General features: G+C 28.9%; 1 protein-coding gene across 2 annotated transcripts; it reads left to right on the top strand.

Moving 5' to 3' along the window:
- Positions 1-218: 218 nt before the first annotated feature.
- Positions 219-4054, top strand: LOC107474856 (B3 domain-containing transcription factor ABI3). 2 transcript variants are annotated; one of them, XM_016094498.3, is made up of 6 exons: positions 219-1764; positions 2281-2376; positions 2521-2621; positions 2774-2826; positions 2926-3002; positions 3615-4054. In XM_016094498.3, exons 1-6 carry the CDS (start codon positions 253-255, stop codon positions 3768-3770), a joined length of 1995 nt encoding a protein of 664 aa, XP_015949984.1. In that variant the 5' UTR covers positions 219-252; the 3' UTR covers positions 3771-4054. The 2 variants fall into 2 exon arrangements, with proteins under 2 accessions (XP_015949984.1, XP_015949985.1); XM_016094499.3 differs by having other exon boundaries at positions 2780-2826; positions 3615-4053.
- The last annotated feature ends 14950 nt before the right edge of the window (positions 4055-19004 follow it).

The raw sequence follows: 19004 nt of genomic DNA, 5'->3' as shown, positions 1-19004 counted from the left end.
TTATCCGTACACAAAAATTTAAAAATAAAAATGAAAAATTAACAAACAAAAAACCATAGCAGTCTTATACTCTTTGTACTCTTCTTCAATAACCCACCACCCTTCACAACAATTTCATTTTCTTCTTCCAATTTTCCAATCTCTCTCTCTCTCTCTCTCTCTCTCTCTCTCTCTCTCTAACACAATGAAGCTAGAAATCAGTGAGCAGCTTCTCTGAAAACCTTTAAAAAAACAAAAATTAGTGTGATTGAGATGAAGAGTGAAGTGGAAGTTAATGATGCAGGTTTTGGAACCATGGATGATGCTAACAACAACACTAATAAGAACATAGAAGAAGATCTGAGTGAAGTGAATTACGAGTGGTTTCATGAAGATCCAAACTTGTTCTACGACGATTTCCCTCCTCTCCCTGATCTTCCATGCATCTCATCACCACCATCATCGTCATCATCATCATCATCTTTTTCATCATCGAAGCCAGCAGAGAAACCCATCACTGCATGTTCTTCATCTTCCTCTGCTTCTTCATCATCATCATCGTCATGTGCGGCTCTCAGAAAAGACATGCAGAAACCCAACAACACAAACATCACTGAAACAGAAGTACCTTTGTGTTCCACTACTTCCATGGATATCTCACAAACCGCCATGGATAGTAATCCACTGTTCCCAAATAACGTTGTTGGTGATTGCATGGATATGATGGATATGGAAATGGAGCCTTTTGGGTTCATAGACTTCTTAGAAGAGCAAAACAACGCTGATTTCTTTGACCCCGACTCCATTTTCCAACACAACTTTCTCCAAACTGAAAATGAAAGTGAAATCCCATCATTACAACAAAACCAATTCACACAACAACCACCACCAGCACCAGAGGCAGAGGAAGGTGTTACCAACAACAACAGAGAGGAGGGTGAAATGGTAATTCATCACGAGGATGACGGAAACGATGAAATGAGCAGTGTGTTCTTGGAATGGCTAAAGACCAACAAGGACAAAATCTCAGCGAGTGATTTGAGAAGTGTGAAGCTGAAGAAATCAACGATCGAATCCGCAGCGAAGCGATTGGGCGGAGGAAAACAAGGGATGAAGCGTTTGCTAAAGCTTATTCTTGAATGGGTTCAAACCAACCACCTCAAGAACAAGAACCCAATTGAATCTTCCTCAAACCCTAATAATTGCTTCAATAAACCCCAATTATCACCACTACCACCACCATGCATTTATGCCTCTCATAATCCTGCTTTAATGGTGCAGTATCCTCCACAACCTGCTTATGTTACTGATGCTGGTGCTGATTATATCAATAATAAGAATTCATGGCCTAATTCTCAGTTAAATAGTTTTACTACCCATTACAACCAACCATTTGGGGAGAATCATCTTCTCCCTGCGGTTCTTTATGGGAATCAGTACCCTTATCAGTTGTTTTATGGAAATGGAAATTGTGGTGGTGGTGGCGGTGATCATGGATGGCGGAGATTAGGTCCTTTAGCTACCAAAGAAGCCAGGAAGAAGAGGATGGCGAGGCAGAGAAAGTGTTCATCAAATCAGAGGCAGAACAATCACTGGGGCCAGCCACAGAATCAGAGCCAAGTTGCTGATACGGTAACCGGAGCCGAAAATTGGGTGTGTTGGCAGGGTGTGGCTGGGGCAGCTGCTCCTGCTCCGGCTCCTGCGCTTCCAGCCGAACCACAGCCAGCTTCTTTAGGCCAGAATCATGGTCATCAAGGTCGTGGATCGTCGGATAAACGACCACAGGTTGCTGGAAACTCACATGCAGGAGTTGTTTTCATGTGAAGTTGACAGATAAAAACGGTTAGATAGTTTGTCTACTAACCGTCTATCAACCTCACATGAAAACTAACTGCATATGAACTATGACGATTATTATTTGTTTCATTTTAGAATTAGTATTAGTTATGATTTGATGGTTTGAATTTCTATCATTACATAGAGTGATATGGTTTCAAATTGCAGTTGTAGTTGTAGTTGCGAATGCAATGAAAATTGTTGGACGACTTGAGTTAAATGGTCACAATTGCTTCTGCGATGCTGAGCTATGGACACCACAAAAGCAATATTGTGACCGCAATTTAAAACATGGTGAATGCAACGGTTAATTAAGCATGATAATTTTTCTCCATTTTCCTTGTTTTTATCATTTATGCCCTTCTATCTGTGGTAATTTTGCTTTTAGGGTAATTTCTTTTGGTCTCGTGACAATTGAATAATTAGTGACTTATGTGGTTTTATGGTTGATTGTTTGATTAATAGGGGTGGAAGTCATCAGAGAAGAACTTGAAATTTCTTCTCCAAAAGGTTTTGAAGCAAAGTGATGTTGGTAGCTTGGGAAGGATAGTCTTGCCAAAAGTAATTCCTTTACTCAATATTCTATCTTGTAGAACATTTGAGTACTCCTTTAGTTAATCAAGTAATTGAGAAAAAATAAAAAGCAATTTAATCTGTTTAATTTGACTGAAATAGTAATTTGTTTTATATTAAAAATTTGATCAGAAAGAGGCAGAAACTCATTTGCCAGAATTGGATGCAAGAGATGGAATTTCTATTGACATGGAAGACATTGGAACTTCTCAAGTTTGGAATATGCGCTATAGGTATTCTATAATTTCACTGATTAAAAGAAAAAATAATCGTAAACTTTGATCTAATCAATTTCTTTAAGTTTTCTTTGCATAGTCATGATCTTTATAAGACATTGATTGGGACTAAAATTTTCTTTTGTTTGGATTATTATTTCCTCTTGGAGCATCAGATACTGGCCAAACAATAAAAGCAGGATGTATCTGCTTGAGAACACTGGTGAATTTTCTAGCTTTGCCTTTGGCATATATAGTTTTAAATTAAGGATCTTATGTGAGAATGGTTTTTCAACTTTCGATTTCAATTTCAATTTTGCAGGAGATTTCGTGAAAGCCAATGGACTCCAAGAAGGAGACTTCATAGTGATATATTCAGATTTGAAATGTGGCAAATTTGTAAGATTCTTATATTTGTTTCTACTTTTTTCTGTTGTCTTTCTATTGATTTAATAGTTTGAACTCCTTGAAAGTAGTATAGCCTAAATAAACCTATATATTACTATCTACACAGAAAAAAATCAGTAACCTTATATTTATATATTTATTTATATATAAAAATATATATAGTTTAATTTATTTTAATGCGTATTTTGTATTTTAATGTATATTCTATACTAGTAGTTGATTTTAGTATACAGCAAGATGCTTAAAAATATAATCAAATTCTCCCCTTCCTCTCCCTTTGTCCCAGAAGAAAAGGTCAAAATATTCTTTTAGAAGAAAATTTCTTTGGTAAAGAATAGAATTCAGTGAAGAGCAAAAATGTTTACTAAATTTGTAAAAAAAACATGCATTGCACATGATAATTTTTTTTTTTTGTGGACTTTCTATTTACAAAAAGAAACAATTTTGAATTTTCACCCTACCAAAACTTAACTCTTCACAGTAGTATTACATTTTTAGAATAATATTTTCTTTAATTGATATATTGAATATGCTATTATGATTATTTAAATTTAATTCAATAAAATATTGAGAATTAATCGAGAGAAAATATTTGTAAAACAGATGATAAGAGGCGTGAAAGTGAGGCAAGCAGGTGGGACGAAATCGGAGACCAAAACGGCAGCAGGAAAATCACAGAAAAACCAACATACAGTTGTTAATGGTCCAAACAACAATGCTACTTCATCTTCACGTGATCAGCCGAAAATGAAAATTTAAAAGAAAAAATTTAATAATAAATGAGAATTAGACAATAAACACTAAGGTTTTTGTTTTTGTCATATTTAATAAAGTTTTTTTTCTTGCAATTGAGATTAGCTCAGTTGGTATCGTTTAGGTGGCTAGAATCTCCTATACTTTAATGCTATTTCAATTTTGAATCTCCATTGTAAAAAAATAAAAAAAAGGAAAAAAAATAGAAGTTCTCTCTGACTTGAGAGTTTTTTTATCGGTTATGTATGTATAGTATTCTGGCAATGGAAAAATGTTTAATAAAATTAGTGATTAACAAAATGTTTTAGGGTAAAATATTATTTTACTTTTAAAGATTCTAGATAAAACAATGTTTAAGTGTTTAAGGATAGCTTTCAAAAAAAAAAAAAAGTGTTTAAGGATACTGTTTAATATTTTAAACAGAAAGTGCACAATGTACACATTTTTCTTCAGTTTTCGCAAAGTTTTTGTTACACGTTAGTGCATTAAAGGTTGATAAAAAAACCTTGGTAAAATTAATTCAAAGACAATGTATTTCGTAGGATTTTTGTTAGATAAATCAGTCTATTTATTATTTTAAAAGGAAACTAATTTGTCTTATAATATTTTTTTAAATTAATTATGATATAATAAAACTGCTAGAAATTTATTTGTCTAGCATGTATATTAGAAGTTTGATTGAAAGCAATAGAGAGACTAAATTTTAAAAAAATTTAGTGAATAAAAACTTACTAATTAAGAGCCAAAGTGTGTGTTCTGGAATTATTTAAGAAATAATTTGGATAAATACTCTTTTTGTATAAAAAATATCATGTATATGTTAAAAATTATTTTTAATATATATTTTGTATTGGAATATATATTTTATATAGATAATTAATTTAATAACTAATTTTTTTTGTACATATAATATGATTATTTTTACATTATTCAAAAATAATTATAATTTACTAGTTAATGATTGTGTCATACTTGTCTTTTTTTTCTTTGCAAAATAATGAAATGCGTTGGTGACTCTTTTTTTTGTTGTGTTGCGGCATGCTTTTTCGATTTACGGATATGCAGGATTTTAAGTCCTATTTAGTTGACTTACAATGACAAAAGTTTACAAAACTAAGACCATCTTCAGTAGAGAACTCATCTCAGTTCCTATTTATGGCCTATCTGTCATAAAAAGTAATTTCACATCAATTTTTACGTCATAAACAATAAATAGGAACTCAAAGTATCTTTTTCTTCTCCATTAGAAAGAATTAACTTTAGTTTTTATTGTGGTCTTACTTAATTAATTAATTAAAAGACTTAAAATTAATGTAATTGATTTTTTTAATAATATTATTTAAATTTATAAATTTAAAAATAATTCACTATTAAAATATATTAATATTAAATAAATTCATATATAACAATAATACATAATATACAATTCGGGACTACATTAATTTATAGTTTTGTGTTTACAACGGCTAATTTTAATAATATCGTTAGCATTTTAAATTTTAAAATAAAAATAACCAATTCAACTAAAAATTATTTTATAAGGTGTAAAAATTAAATTTATTTTTTAATATTTATGATTTAATTATTTAATTAATTATTATTTAAATAATTAATATAAATTATTAATTAAATAAAAATATAATTATTTAATATGATTATTTATTATAATTATTACTAACTTAATTATTATTTAATTATTTAATATAATTATTTAATTATTTAAGATTTTATATTATTATTTTTTTATAATAACTTGTCAAGAGACTCCCTCGCCTTGAGACCCATGCAAGAACTCTACCCTTCTTCCCTCTTACGGTATTTTTCTGCTTTTGTCAGAAAACAGGGCCTCAAGATTCATCTATGGAGTTGCTCTAAGTAGGACCTTTTGAATTGAATGTTAAATAGTCTATCAGCCATGCAAAGCGATTTTATTTGTACCCCTTTTTAGTAGGGGAATGAAAAGGTGGACCTTAAAAAATAAGTAAATAACAATTTTTCTTTGTGATATGACATTCTCCTTTTTGAATATTTTCTCCCATTTTTAAAATATTATTATTCTTTTTTTAAAAAACTAATAAATCAAAAATTAATTAGTAATGCATTTATCTATACTCCAAAAAATAGTATCCATTTATGAGTGGATAAAAATGGTGATCTCTATGACATGTTTTATTTGCATAGAAAATAAAAGCGGCATAAACAATAACATCCTGATACATCATACTTAACGATAAGTAACGTCATAAATATATAAAAATGATAATTTTATCGCTAAGAGGTGTTTGTGTGAAGAGAAAGAATAATAGTAGGTATAATTTATTCTAAAATATTAACAAAAATAAAATAATATATATTTTTTTAAAAATTTACTATTTATAAAGGTGAATATTCATCTTTTTAATATTTTTTCTTTTCTTAAAATGCGTATGAAAAATGTTTAAAATATTAAATAGTTGGATTTTTAAATAAATAAAATAAATATAAAAATTAAAAATATAGTCATGTTGAAAAATTTATATTTTTACACCAATTACTTATTCTGTTTTTAAGTTGGACAATATTTTTTACAAATATATTGATATGTGTTTGGAAGAGTATTTTTATTATTCTAAAATCAAAGGACAAAATGGTTATTTTGTTATTATCAAGAATTTGATTATTAGAAGAATTACATTATACCGGTCTTAAAAATCAAGGAGATTAAGAATTTATCTCAAGAGTATCAGTGTTGATTTGGTGGCACTCATACATCAAGAAATGCATTAATTGTTAGACAAAAAAGAGAAGACAAGACTTATTGGACTAAACGAGGACAATAAGAAGTCTAAGAGTTCATTTCAAATTTTATTGGGAGACACAAAATTCGAATTTTTTTAATTAAAATTTAATTTAATTTGTAGTTAGGATTTTTCAAAAGATTTAATTTGAGCTTGATTTGTTTAGTAGTATATTTAGGAGTTTAAAATTTAAATCAAATAAGATCAAATCTAATTTAAATTAGCTATGATTAATTTAGGACTCATATCTTTCATTTAATTTCAGATTTTATAATTTTATTCTAGAAAGATTTGGCCCATGTTTAAACTGATCATCAATTAGGGTTTATTTAAGCAAATTTATAAGACATTTTATGAGGTTTGATGAATAAATTTTATGAATGCTTTTATGCATATTTTTCTATATGTATGCAAAGGAGGTGAGTGATTTGTTTTACCTGTTGCATGAAAAATTCAAAAGATTTAGTCTAAAGTAACTCTTAGTATTAGTTCTTTTTATTTTATGCCTTTGATCTAGGTTGTTAAGGACAGATTATTTAAAGATATAATAGAAAAAATTCTTCTGATAACATAGGTTGTTAAGAGGTTTCCTAGTAAAAAATCCTTTATCAATTTTTTTATTTCCTTATCTTTTATTCCAGTAACCAACTATAATCTTTTGTCAATATCTTTTTGTTTTCTCTATGTCAGTATTAGTATCAGTTACACGTCGTAGGTAAATTTTTATTTATTTACAAAATCTAGAATCATAATCTAGTTTCTATATTTTCTCTTGTTTATGCAATTTTATTTTAATGTCATGTTCAGCAAAAAAGAGATATCATTTAGACAAAAAAAGAGATCATTTTAAAAAATGTTTAAATTATCATTAATACAATCAAAAAAATAATTTATTTTTAGTTTTATGATTTTGAATTTTTTTAATTGTCAATACTATAAAATTGAGCATGAACGCACTGTTAGTTCCATGCTTGCTGCCATCACCTTTGAATTTATTAATGGCACGATAGAAGGATAAGATAAACACGAAAGCAGAATTGTCTATACGAATTTATATTTGATGGAAGGTACATGTGACGATGATGTTGACAATGACGAATTGATATAAACAATTGATATGTGTTTGGAAGAGTATTTTTATCATTCTAAAATCAAGGGACAAAATGGTTATTTTGTTATTATCAAGAATTTGATTATTAGAAGAATTACATTATACCGGTCTTAAAAATCAAGGAGATTAAGAATTTATCTCAAGAGTATCAGTGTTGATTTGGTGGCACTCATACATCAAGAAATGCATTAATTGTTAGACAAAAAAGAGAAGACAAGACTCATTGGACTAAACGAGGACAATAAGAAGTCTAAGAGTTCATTTCAAATTTTATTGGGAGACACAAAATTCGAATTTTTTTAATTAGAATTTAATTTAATTTGTAGTTAGAATTTTTCAAAAGATTTAATTTGAGCTTGATTTGTTTAGTAGTATATTTAGGAGTTTAAAATTTAAATCAAATATGATATAATCAAATAAGATCAAATCTAATTTAAATTAGCTATGATTAATTTAGGACTCATATCTTTCATTTAATTTCAGATTTTATAATTTTATTCTAGAAAGATTTGGCCCATGTTTAAACTGATCATCAATTAGGGTTTATTTAAGCAAATTTATAAGACATTTTATGAGGTTTGATGAATAAATTTTATGAATGCTTTTATGCATATTTTTCTATATGTATGCAAAGGAGGTGAGTGATTTGTTTTACCTGTTGCATGAAAAATTCAAAAGATTTAGTCTAAAGTAACTCTTAGTATTAGTTCTTTTTATTTTATGCCTTTGATCTAGGTTGTTAAGGACAGATTATTTAAAGATATAATAGAAAAAATTCTTCTGATAACATAGGTTGTTAAGAGGTTTCCTAGTAAAAAATCCTTTATCAATTTTTTTATTTCCTTATCTTTTATTCCAGTAACCAACTATAATCTTTTGTCAATATCTTTTTGTTTTCTCTATGTCAGTATCAGTATCAGTTACACGTTGTAGGTAAATTTTTATTTATTTACAAAATCTAGAATCATAATCTAGTTTCTATATTTTCTCTTGTTTATGCAATTTTATTTTAATGTCATGTTCAACAAAAAAGAGATATCATTTAGACAAAAAAAGAGATCATTTTAAAAAATGTTTAAATTATCATTAATACAATCAAAAAAAATAATTTATTTTTAGTTTTATGATTTTGAATTTTTTTAATTGTCAATACTATAAAATTGAGCATGAACGCACTGTTAGTTCCATGCTTGCTGCCATCACCTTTGAATTTATTAATGGCACGATAGAAGGATAAGATAAACACGAAAGCAGAATTGTCTATACGAATTTATATTTGATGGAAGGTACATGTGACGATGATGTTGACAATGACGAATTGATATAAACAATTGATATGTGTTTGGAAGAGTATTTTTATCATTCTAAAATCAAGGGACAAAATGGTTATTTTGTTATTATCAAGAATTTAATTATTAGAAGAATTACATTATACCGGTCTTAAAAATCAAGGAGATTAAGAATTTATCTCAAGAGTATCAGTGTTGATTTGGTGGCACTCATACATCAAGAAATGCATTAATTGTTAGACAAAAAAGAGAAGACAAGACTTATTGGACTAAATGAGGACAATAAGAAGTCTAAGAGTTCATTTCAAATTTTATTGGGAGACACAAAATTCGAATTTTTTTAATTAGAATTTAATTTAATTTGTAGTTAGGATTTTTCAAAAGATTTAATTTGAGCTTGATTTGTTTAGTAGTATATTTAGGAGTTTAAAATTTAAATCAAATATGATATAATCAAATAAGATCAAATCTAATTTAAATTAGCTATGATTAATTTAGGACTCATATCTTTCATTTAATTTCAGATTTTATAATTTTATTCTAGAAAGATTTGGCCCATGTTTAAACTGATCATCAATTAGGGTTTATTTAAGCAAATTTATAAGACATTTTATGAGGTTTGATGAATAAATTTTATGAATGCTTTTATGCATATTTTTCTATATGTATGCAAAGGAGGTGAGTGATTTGTTTTACCTGTTGCATGAAAAATTCAAAAGATTTAGTGTAAAGTAATTCTTAGTATTAATTCTTTTTATTTTATGCCTTTGATCTAGGTTGTTAAGGACAGATTATTTAAAGATATAATAGAAAAAATTCTTCTGATAACATAGGTTGTTAAGAGGTTTCCTAGTAAAAAATCCTTTATCAATTTTTTTATTTCCTTATCTTTTATTCCAGTAACCAACTATAATCTTTTGTCAATATCTTTTTGTTTTCTCTATGTCAGTATCAGTATCAGTTACACATCGTAAGTAAATTTTTATTTATTTACAAAATCTAGAATCATAATCTAGTTTCTCTTGTTTATGCAATTTTATTTTAATGTCATGTTCAGCAAAAAAGAGATATTATTTAGACAAAAAAAGAGATCATTTTAAAAAATGTTTAAATTATCATTAATACAATCGAAAAAATAATTTATTTTTAGTTTTATGATTTTGAATTTTTTTAATTGTCAATACTATAAAATTGAGCATGAACGCACTGTTAGTTCCATGCTTGCTGCCATCACCTTTGAATTTATTAATGGCACGATAGAAGGATAAGATAAACACGAAAGCAGAATTGTCTATACGAATTTATATTTGATGGAAGGTACATGTGACGATGATGTTGACAATGACGAATTGATATAAACAATTGATATGTGTTTGGAAGAGTATTTTTATCATTCTAAAATCAAGGGACAAAATGGTTATTTTGTTATTATCAAGAATTTGATTATTAGAAGAATTACATTATACCGGTCTTAAAAATCAAGGAGATTAAGAATTTATCTCAAGAGTATCAGTGTTGATTTGGTGGCACTCATACATCAAGAAATGCATTAATTGTTAGACAAAAAAGAGAAGACAAGACTTATTGGACTAAACGAGGACAATAAGAAGTCTAAGAGTTCATTTCAAATTTTATTGGGAGACACAAAATTCGAATTTTTTTAATTAAAATTTAATTTAATTTGTAGTTAGGATTTTTCAAAAGATTTAATTTGAGCTTGATTTGTTTAGTAGTATATTTAGGAGTTTAAAATTTAAATCAAATAAGATCAAATCTAATTTAAATTAGCTATGATTAATTTAGGACTCATATCTTTCATTTAATTTCAGATTTTATAATTTTATTCTAGAAAGATTTGGCCCATGTTTAAACTGATCATCAATTAGGGTTTATTTAAGCAAATTTATAAGAAATTTTATGAGGTTTGATGAATAAATTTTATGAATGCTTTTATGCATATTTTTCTATATGTATGCAAAGGAGGTGAGTGATTTGTTTTACCTGTTGCATGAAAAATTCAAAAGATTTAGTCTAAAGTAACTCTTAGTATTAGTTCTTTTTATTTTATGCCTTTGATCTAGGTTGTTAAGGACAGATTATTTAAAGATATAATAGAAAAAATTCTTCTGATAACATAGGTTGTTAAGAGGTTTCCTAGTAAAAAATCCTTTATCAATTTTTTTATTTCCTTATCTTTTATTCCAGTAACCAACTATAATCTTTTGTCAATATCTTTTTGTTTTCTCTATGTCAGTATCAGTATCAGTTACACATCGTAAGTAAATTTTTATTTATTTACAAAATCTAGAATCATAATCTAGTTTCTCTTGTTTATGCAATTTTATTTTAATGTCATGTTCAGCAAAAAAGAGATATTATTTAGACAAAAAAAGAGATCATTTTAAAAAATGTTTAAATTATCATTAATACAATCGAAAAAATAATTTATTTTTAGTTTTATGATTTTGAATTTTTTTAATTGTCAATACTATAAAATTGAGCATGAACGCACTGTTAGTTCCATGCTTGCTGCCATCACCTTTGAATTTATTAATGGCACGATAGAAGGATAAGATAAACACGAAAGCAGAATTGTCTATACGAATTTATATTTGATGGAAGGTACATGTGATGATGATGTTGACAATGACGAATTGATATAAACATACGTGACTCAATAAAATCATTCGAAAATTATTTCCCTTAGAAATTTAGGAAAATTTTTTAAATTAACATAAATATAGTCGCAAAAATGATTTGTTTATAATGTTATGATTTTGAATTTTTTTTTTTCAATTGCCAACACTACAAAGCTGAGAATGAATGCACTGTTGATTTCATGCTTGCTACTATCACCCTTGAACTTATTGATGGCACAATTGAAGGACAATAAGAACACATAAGTAGAATTGTCTATGAATTTATATCTGATGAAAGATATATGTAACAATGATTATGATCATGACGAAATTGATAAGAACATACGTAATTTAAGATAATTACTCCTAAATTATTTCTCTTAAAAATTTAAATTAATCCTAACCAACAAAAAAAATTTAAATTAATCAACTTTTGTTTTAATTTTAAAAATAAGAAACGTATTAAATTTTAGATATTTTTATTTTATAAAATTCTTGATGTCATATCATAAATTTTTTTTATGAGAGCCAATAGATTTCAAGAAGAAGACTTTATAACGATACATTTAGATTTGAAATACAGCAAATTTGTAACATTATCTACTCTTTTGTATATAATTTTTTTGATAATTTTCTATTGATTTAAAGGGTTGAACTACTTTAAAATAGTTTAGCCTAAATAAAGCTATAAATTATTATTTATAAAAAAAACAGTCAATATATATTTATGTATAAATATATGTGTAATTTAATTTATTTAAATACGTATTTTATATTTTAATGTGTATTTTATACTATTAGTTCATTTTAGTATATAGTATGATCCTTAAAAATATATTTAAATTCTTCCCTTAAAAATATAATCAAATTCTCTCATTTTTTTTTGCTTTTTTCCCAGAAAAAATCAAAATACTTTAAAAAATTGTGATAAAAAATCGAATTTGGTGAAGAGTGAGAAATTTTACTAAATTTGTAAAAAATATATACATTGGTCATGGTAATATTTTTTTGTGAGTTTCTATTTCTAAACAAAAAAATTTTTACTCTTTACCAAAATTTAATTTTTTACAGTAGTATTACCATTTTAGAATAATATTTTCTTTCATTGATATATTGAATATGTTAGTATGATTATTTGAATTTAATTCAATAAAATAATTGAGAATTAATTGAAAAAAATTTTTGTGAAACAGATGATAAGAGACGTGAAGTGCGGCAAGTAGGAGGGATGAAATCGAAGACCAAGAAAGCAGATAAAAATTCACAGAAAAATTAGTATACAACTGTTAATGGTCCAAACAACAATTCTACTTCGCCTTCATGTTATCAGTTGAAGATGAAAATAAAAAAGGAAAAAATGAATAATAAATGAGAGTATAGACAGTAAACACTAAAGTTTTCATTTATGTCATATTTAATAAATATTCTTTCTTGCAATTGAGATTAACTCAGTTGGTACCATTTAGGTGGTTAGAATCTGATCTCAAGTACTTTTATGTTGTCTCAATTTTGAATTTTCATTGTGAAAAAATGAAAAAATGGAGAAAAATAGGGGTTCTCTCTTACTTGAGAGTTTTTTCTCGATTTGTATAAGTAGTATTTTGACAATAAAAATATTTGATAAAATTAGTGATTAATAAAGTATTTTAGGGTAAAATATTAATTTAATTTTAAAGACTGGAGATAAAACACAATTTAACGATATTTTTTAATATTTTAAACAGAAAATGTACAATGTATATAGAGATTTTGCAAAATTTTTACTACACATTAGTGCATTAAAAGTCTATTAAAAACCTTCGTAAAACTAATTTGAAGATAATTTATTAAAGAATTTTATAAAAATTTAAAATTTCACTTAAATTAAAAATATTTTATGAGAATTAGACTAATGACCATAGAGTCATATCAAACAATAACTAGATATAAAAAAATCAAACAATAATTAACTTACGGAGACATGTAAATTATATAATTCTTTCGATTACGACTTACAAGAAGTGGGGGCGAAGGTTTCTACTATGGAGGGAGGCAGTGACCCCTTTAAAATATATTTTTTTATAAAAAATCAATAATAAAAGAGTGATCATCCTTTGAAAAATGCATGGCCTCCTATAATCTCCCACTCAAGGTGCAACTATTAATTCCTTGCTTGCTGCCATGACCTTTGAACTTATTAATGGCACTATAGAAGGATAAGATAAACACAAAAACAGAATTACATATACGAGTTTATATCTGATGAAAGGTACATGTGACGATGATTTTGATAATGACCAAATTGATATAAACATACGTGACTTAATAAAATCTTTCCTAATTTATTTCCCTTAGAAATTTTAGAAAATTTTTTAAATTATCATAAATATAATCGCAAAAATGATTTGTTTTAATGTTATGATTTTGAGTTTTTTTTTTCAATTGCCAACACTACGAATCTGAGCATGAATGCACTGTTGATTCTATGCTCGCTATTATCACTCTTGAATTTATTGATGGCACATAGAAGGACAATAAGTACACAGAAGTAGGATTATCAAACGAATTTATATCTGATGAAAGGTACATGTAACAATGATTATGATCATGACGAAATTGATCAGAACCTATGATGTACGGACACTGACACGAACATGGGACACAACACGACACGAAACACGCCGACATGCGAATTTTAAAATCTTACATGACACGGGGATACGCATACATATAAAATATAAAGTATTTTTTAGATAAACCGTAATGATATTTTAATATTTTATTGATATTAAAATATGAATTAATTTTTTAAATTATTTTTAATGTCTTATTTTAATTATATCAAGTATTTAAAATATTTTTTGTTTTAATAAATAATAATATATACTATATCTAAATTTATTTTAAGAATATATATTAAGAATAAGACCGGACATGCTGACACGTGATGGTATTTATATGTGTCCAAGTGTGTCCAGAGAAGAATTTTTTATTTTTTATTGAGACACGGTTTGGACACAGCAGACACGCGTGTCGGACGAGTATCGTGTCCGACACGCAAACACGGCAACTCAGCAAAGTGTCCATACTTCATAGATCAGAACATACGTAATTTAAGATAATCATTCCTAAATTATTTCTCTTAGAAATTTAAATTAATCCTGACTAACAAAAAAAGAAATTTTAATTAATCAATTTTTTTTTTAATTTTAAAAATAAGAAGAGTATTAAATTTTAGATATTCTTATTTTATAAATTTTTTTTATGTTATATCATAAATATTTTTTCATGAGAGCCAATAGACTCCAAGAAGAAGACTTTAAAACGATACATTTAGATGTGAAATATAGTAAATTTGTAAGATTCTCTATTTTTATGTATATATTTTTCTGACATTTTTTTGTTGATTTAAAGGGTTGAACTACTTTAAAATAGTTTAGCCTAAATAAAGCTATAAATTACTATTTATAGAAAAAAAACCAGTCACCATATATTCGTGTATAAATATATGTGTAGTTTAATTTATTTAAATACGTATTTTATTTTTTAATGTGTATTCTATACTATTAGTTGATTTTAGTATATAATATGATCCTTAAAAATATATTCAAATTCTCCCTTTAAAGATATAATCAAATTCTCCCTTTTTTCTGCTTTTTCCAAGAAAAAAATTAAAATATTTAAAAAAAATTTGTGATAAAAAATCGAATTCAGTGAAGAGTGAAAAATTTTACTAAATTTGTAAAAAGTATATGCATTGCTCATGGTAATATTTTTTTGTGAGTTTCTATTTCCAAAGAAAAATAATTTTTACTCTTTACCAAAACTTAATTTTTTACAATAGCATTACCTTTTAAGAATAATATTTCCTTTAATTGATATATTGAATATGTTAGTATGATCATTTGAATTTAATTCAATAAAATAATTGAGAATTAATTGAAAAATTTTTTGTAAAACAGATGATAAGAGATGTGAAGTGTGTAAAATCCGGTCAAATCGTAATTAATTAAATAATAAATTAAATAGGAGCGAATGTCGTTAGAAAATTTAGCAATCGGAATTGGTAATTTAATTATGATATTTGGATTCAGTGAATTTTTCAGAGTCGGAAAACATAGTTTTTTGCGTAAAACGCCCACTGGAATTTTGACCGACACTACCGGCTGAGATCTGTCTAGTACTGAAGTTCAGAAAATTAATTATAAGTGAATAAACCTAAGAGATTAGGATTTATAATTAGGATAGGTAGTAATATTTAAAATACGATTTAAAGCTCTAATCTTGAAGATTTTGGCCCAAAATTGGGCCAACGGACAAAAATAAGTGAACTGAGCCCAAGACCCAATATATATAAATATTAGTTATGAGCATTTCAGCTCATTTACCCTAAAGGAATAGGGTAGGGGTGCAGCGTTGGAGAAGAGATAAGAGAGGAGAAAACCTAATCCAAGTTCTAACTTCAAATCACCATAACTTGAGTTACGAAACTCCAATTGACGAGGCGTTTGAGGCCACGCGTCACTCTTCTCATCCTCTACAATTCTATATAAGTTTTGTGGTGAGTATTCCATTCATCTATGCCCAGTTTTTGAGTTTTCCTACTGTTATGTGTTTTTGGGGTAGTTAGTGTTAACATCTTGTGATTTTGGTTGTTTAGGGATACCCTAACATGGATTCTAAGTGGGCTCTATCTTTATTTTATATGGGCTGAGGTAAGATGTGTTCAAACCTTTGTGATTTATCAATTTCATGAACCATAGGTTAATGTATATATGTGAAATTGGTTATGTTAGTGTATTTGGTGATTTTGGTGCACAATTGGGAGGTTGGTGTTGCTTGAGGAGTTTTGGTGAGGCCTGTAGTTAAGGGTTTGTGGAGACTTTCAAGAAGAAGCTCAATTATTTTGGCTACAAGAGGTACGGTTTAAGTTTCATTTAAGTACTGTGTGGTGTGATGAGAATTCCTAGGCTAGATGCCCCTAAGATTAAGTTTGGATTGTGTGAATAGTTGGTACTCATATGCATAGTTGATATGTAATATAAATTAATGATTGGGTTGAGCATTGCGTGAATTGTATGTTTAGTGTGTTGAGAATTTGGGAAATTGGATAAAGAGTATTGGTTGTGGAATATGCATTTAAATTGTGAATTTGGGCTTGAGGCTGTGAATTTTAGGCCGGAGGCTAGAAAGAGGTAAGGAAGGTAAGTTGATGTGTGTATTGTGTGATGATATAAGTGACCGGATGGATTTTAGATATTAGATGTGTAAATGATTGGTTTGGTTATTGATTAATAAGATTTGAGGAATTGAAGTGTGAAATTTGATGGTTTTGGGTGAAATTGTGTAGATGAGGTAGGTTTGGTTTTGGTTGGGTGTAATTATGTGTATGTGGTTGGGTTGTGGTCATTTGGATGAGTGCAAATGAATTTGGCTTGTGAACATTGAAAAAATTGGTGATCTCTATGTTTGGGTAAAAAACTGATTTTTGACCAAATTTGGTGGTCCGTAAATCGGTCTACAAAGTTTGGAATTCTTCAAAAGAGGATTTTTATGAAAGCTTATCCAACGATCTTTCCAACGGTTCAGAAATGGTTGAAAAAAGAATTTTGTAGAAGAAGTTATGTGTGTTGGAATTTTGGGGTTTGAAAATGTAATTCTGCAACTTTTTAACTTAGAAAAATTTTTGGCAGAATGCACTCCCATGCGTAGGCGTGGCCAACGTGCACGTGTCATTTTCAAAATTTTCATTCCCCACGAGTGCGCCTGGCCGATGCGTACGTGTCGATGTGCTGAACCAATTGCCCAGCCAAATTTCTGAGAGTTGTGCGAGAATTGAGCTGGTTTTGTGTGTGGGGCACAAAACGCACCCACGCGTACGCGTGGCTGATGCGCAGGCATCACTTGGCTTTTCTCCCATCGACGCGTGTGCGTGGGCGATGCATACACGTCACTATACTTTTGGCTTCCCGTCCGTTTGTGTGGGTGACGCTCACGCGTGACCTTGTTTTCACCCCAAAAGATAATTTTGAGTTCTCAAGCCAAATTTCAGACTTCTAAGTATCCATTCTAATCCTTAATGTGCTAAATACTTATAGTATGCCTAGCGATGGGAAGAAGCTAGGACATGTGGTAACTTGTGGATGAAGTAAAATGAGAATTAATGATGAATGATGAGTAATGATGATTGTATGAGTTGCTGAGGGTGATGATGAAAGTGCGGTGTATGCCGTGAGCTGAAGGGCTGTATTTAATAATGATTGTTGGCTGGTTATGGGTTATGTTATGAGCCGATTGGCTATGATAAATATTCATTTATGGCTGGAAATGAAAATATGGCTTTGAATGATTGTTTTATCTTGAGCTCTCTTTCTCGGAAGTGCCACACCAGAGAGATGAAGGAAGGTGAGGATCCCCTTCCTTGTTGCTTCTAGTATTGTAAAATCGCTCCCAACGAGATGGTGGGAGGTTAGGATCCCCTCCTTGGTTCATCATGGGCATATGAGAACGTACCTCCTGGGTAGATGCAAGGGTTGTAGTTGCGCCCCACTTGCTCCAGGTTGGTTAGTATAGAGGCTCCCCAGGTGGATGCAAAGGTTGTGGTTTTGCTCCCACTTGCCCCGAGTTATGATGAGTGATGTATAAATGTGCAATCATGTGATTTATAAATGACGATATGGTCATGATGAATGATAATGGAATGTTATGAATGAATGTGGAATGATTATCTGAGATACGAGTTTCCCTGGATGAAAGCAATGACTAGCCACCACGTGCTCCAGGTTGAGACTCGATACTCTGCTGACTCTATGTCATAAGTGTGGCCAGACACTGTGAAAGTTACGGATGAGCTCACCCCGTGGATAAACACCAGTGTGGGTGTTGTATGATTATGATTGAGAATAACTCGAGTTGGGGATGCACGACAGAGGGACAGTCTAATGGGTTAGCTACCAGGACTTGTTGGTTTGGCTATATAACCGACAGATGATATCATCAGCCATAGGGTAGGCATTTATCATTTGCATATGTTTGAATTGTTTAGGTTTTCCTATTTGTTTTGGATTGCTATATCATATATGCTATGTTACCTGATTATGTGCTACTTGTTCTACTTGTACTTTAATTGTGTATTACTTGTCTGTATTGCTTGTGTTTGTACAACTGAGAGGTCCCTCATGCTGGTGTTGGTGGATGCCGAGGGCTATTCTTGATGAGATAAATTGATGATGTGATTGAATAATGATGATGATTATTGAATGAGATAATTTGAGCTCCCTGGGTAGACGCAGTGAAGTGATTTCACTTGCTCCAAGTGAGGATATGATGTATTGATATACAATTGCTGAGACAGAATAACTGGTGATGATTTTGTTTATAATTCTGATCCTGGTTTATTGGAGAGTTAGAAAGTTAGGAAGCATGAGAAAGATGAATTAGATTTA

Source organism: Arachis duranensis, chromosome 2 (assembly GCF_000817695.3).
Source record: "Arachis duranensis cultivar V14167 chromosome 2, aradu.V14167.gnm2.J7QH, whole genome shotgun sequence".
Lineage (NCBI taxonomy): Eukaryota > Viridiplantae > Streptophyta > Magnoliopsida > Fabales > Fabaceae > Arachis > Arachis duranensis.
Note: the sequence above shows the minus strand (reverse complement) of the source record. Positions and strands in the feature narration are given on the sequence as shown.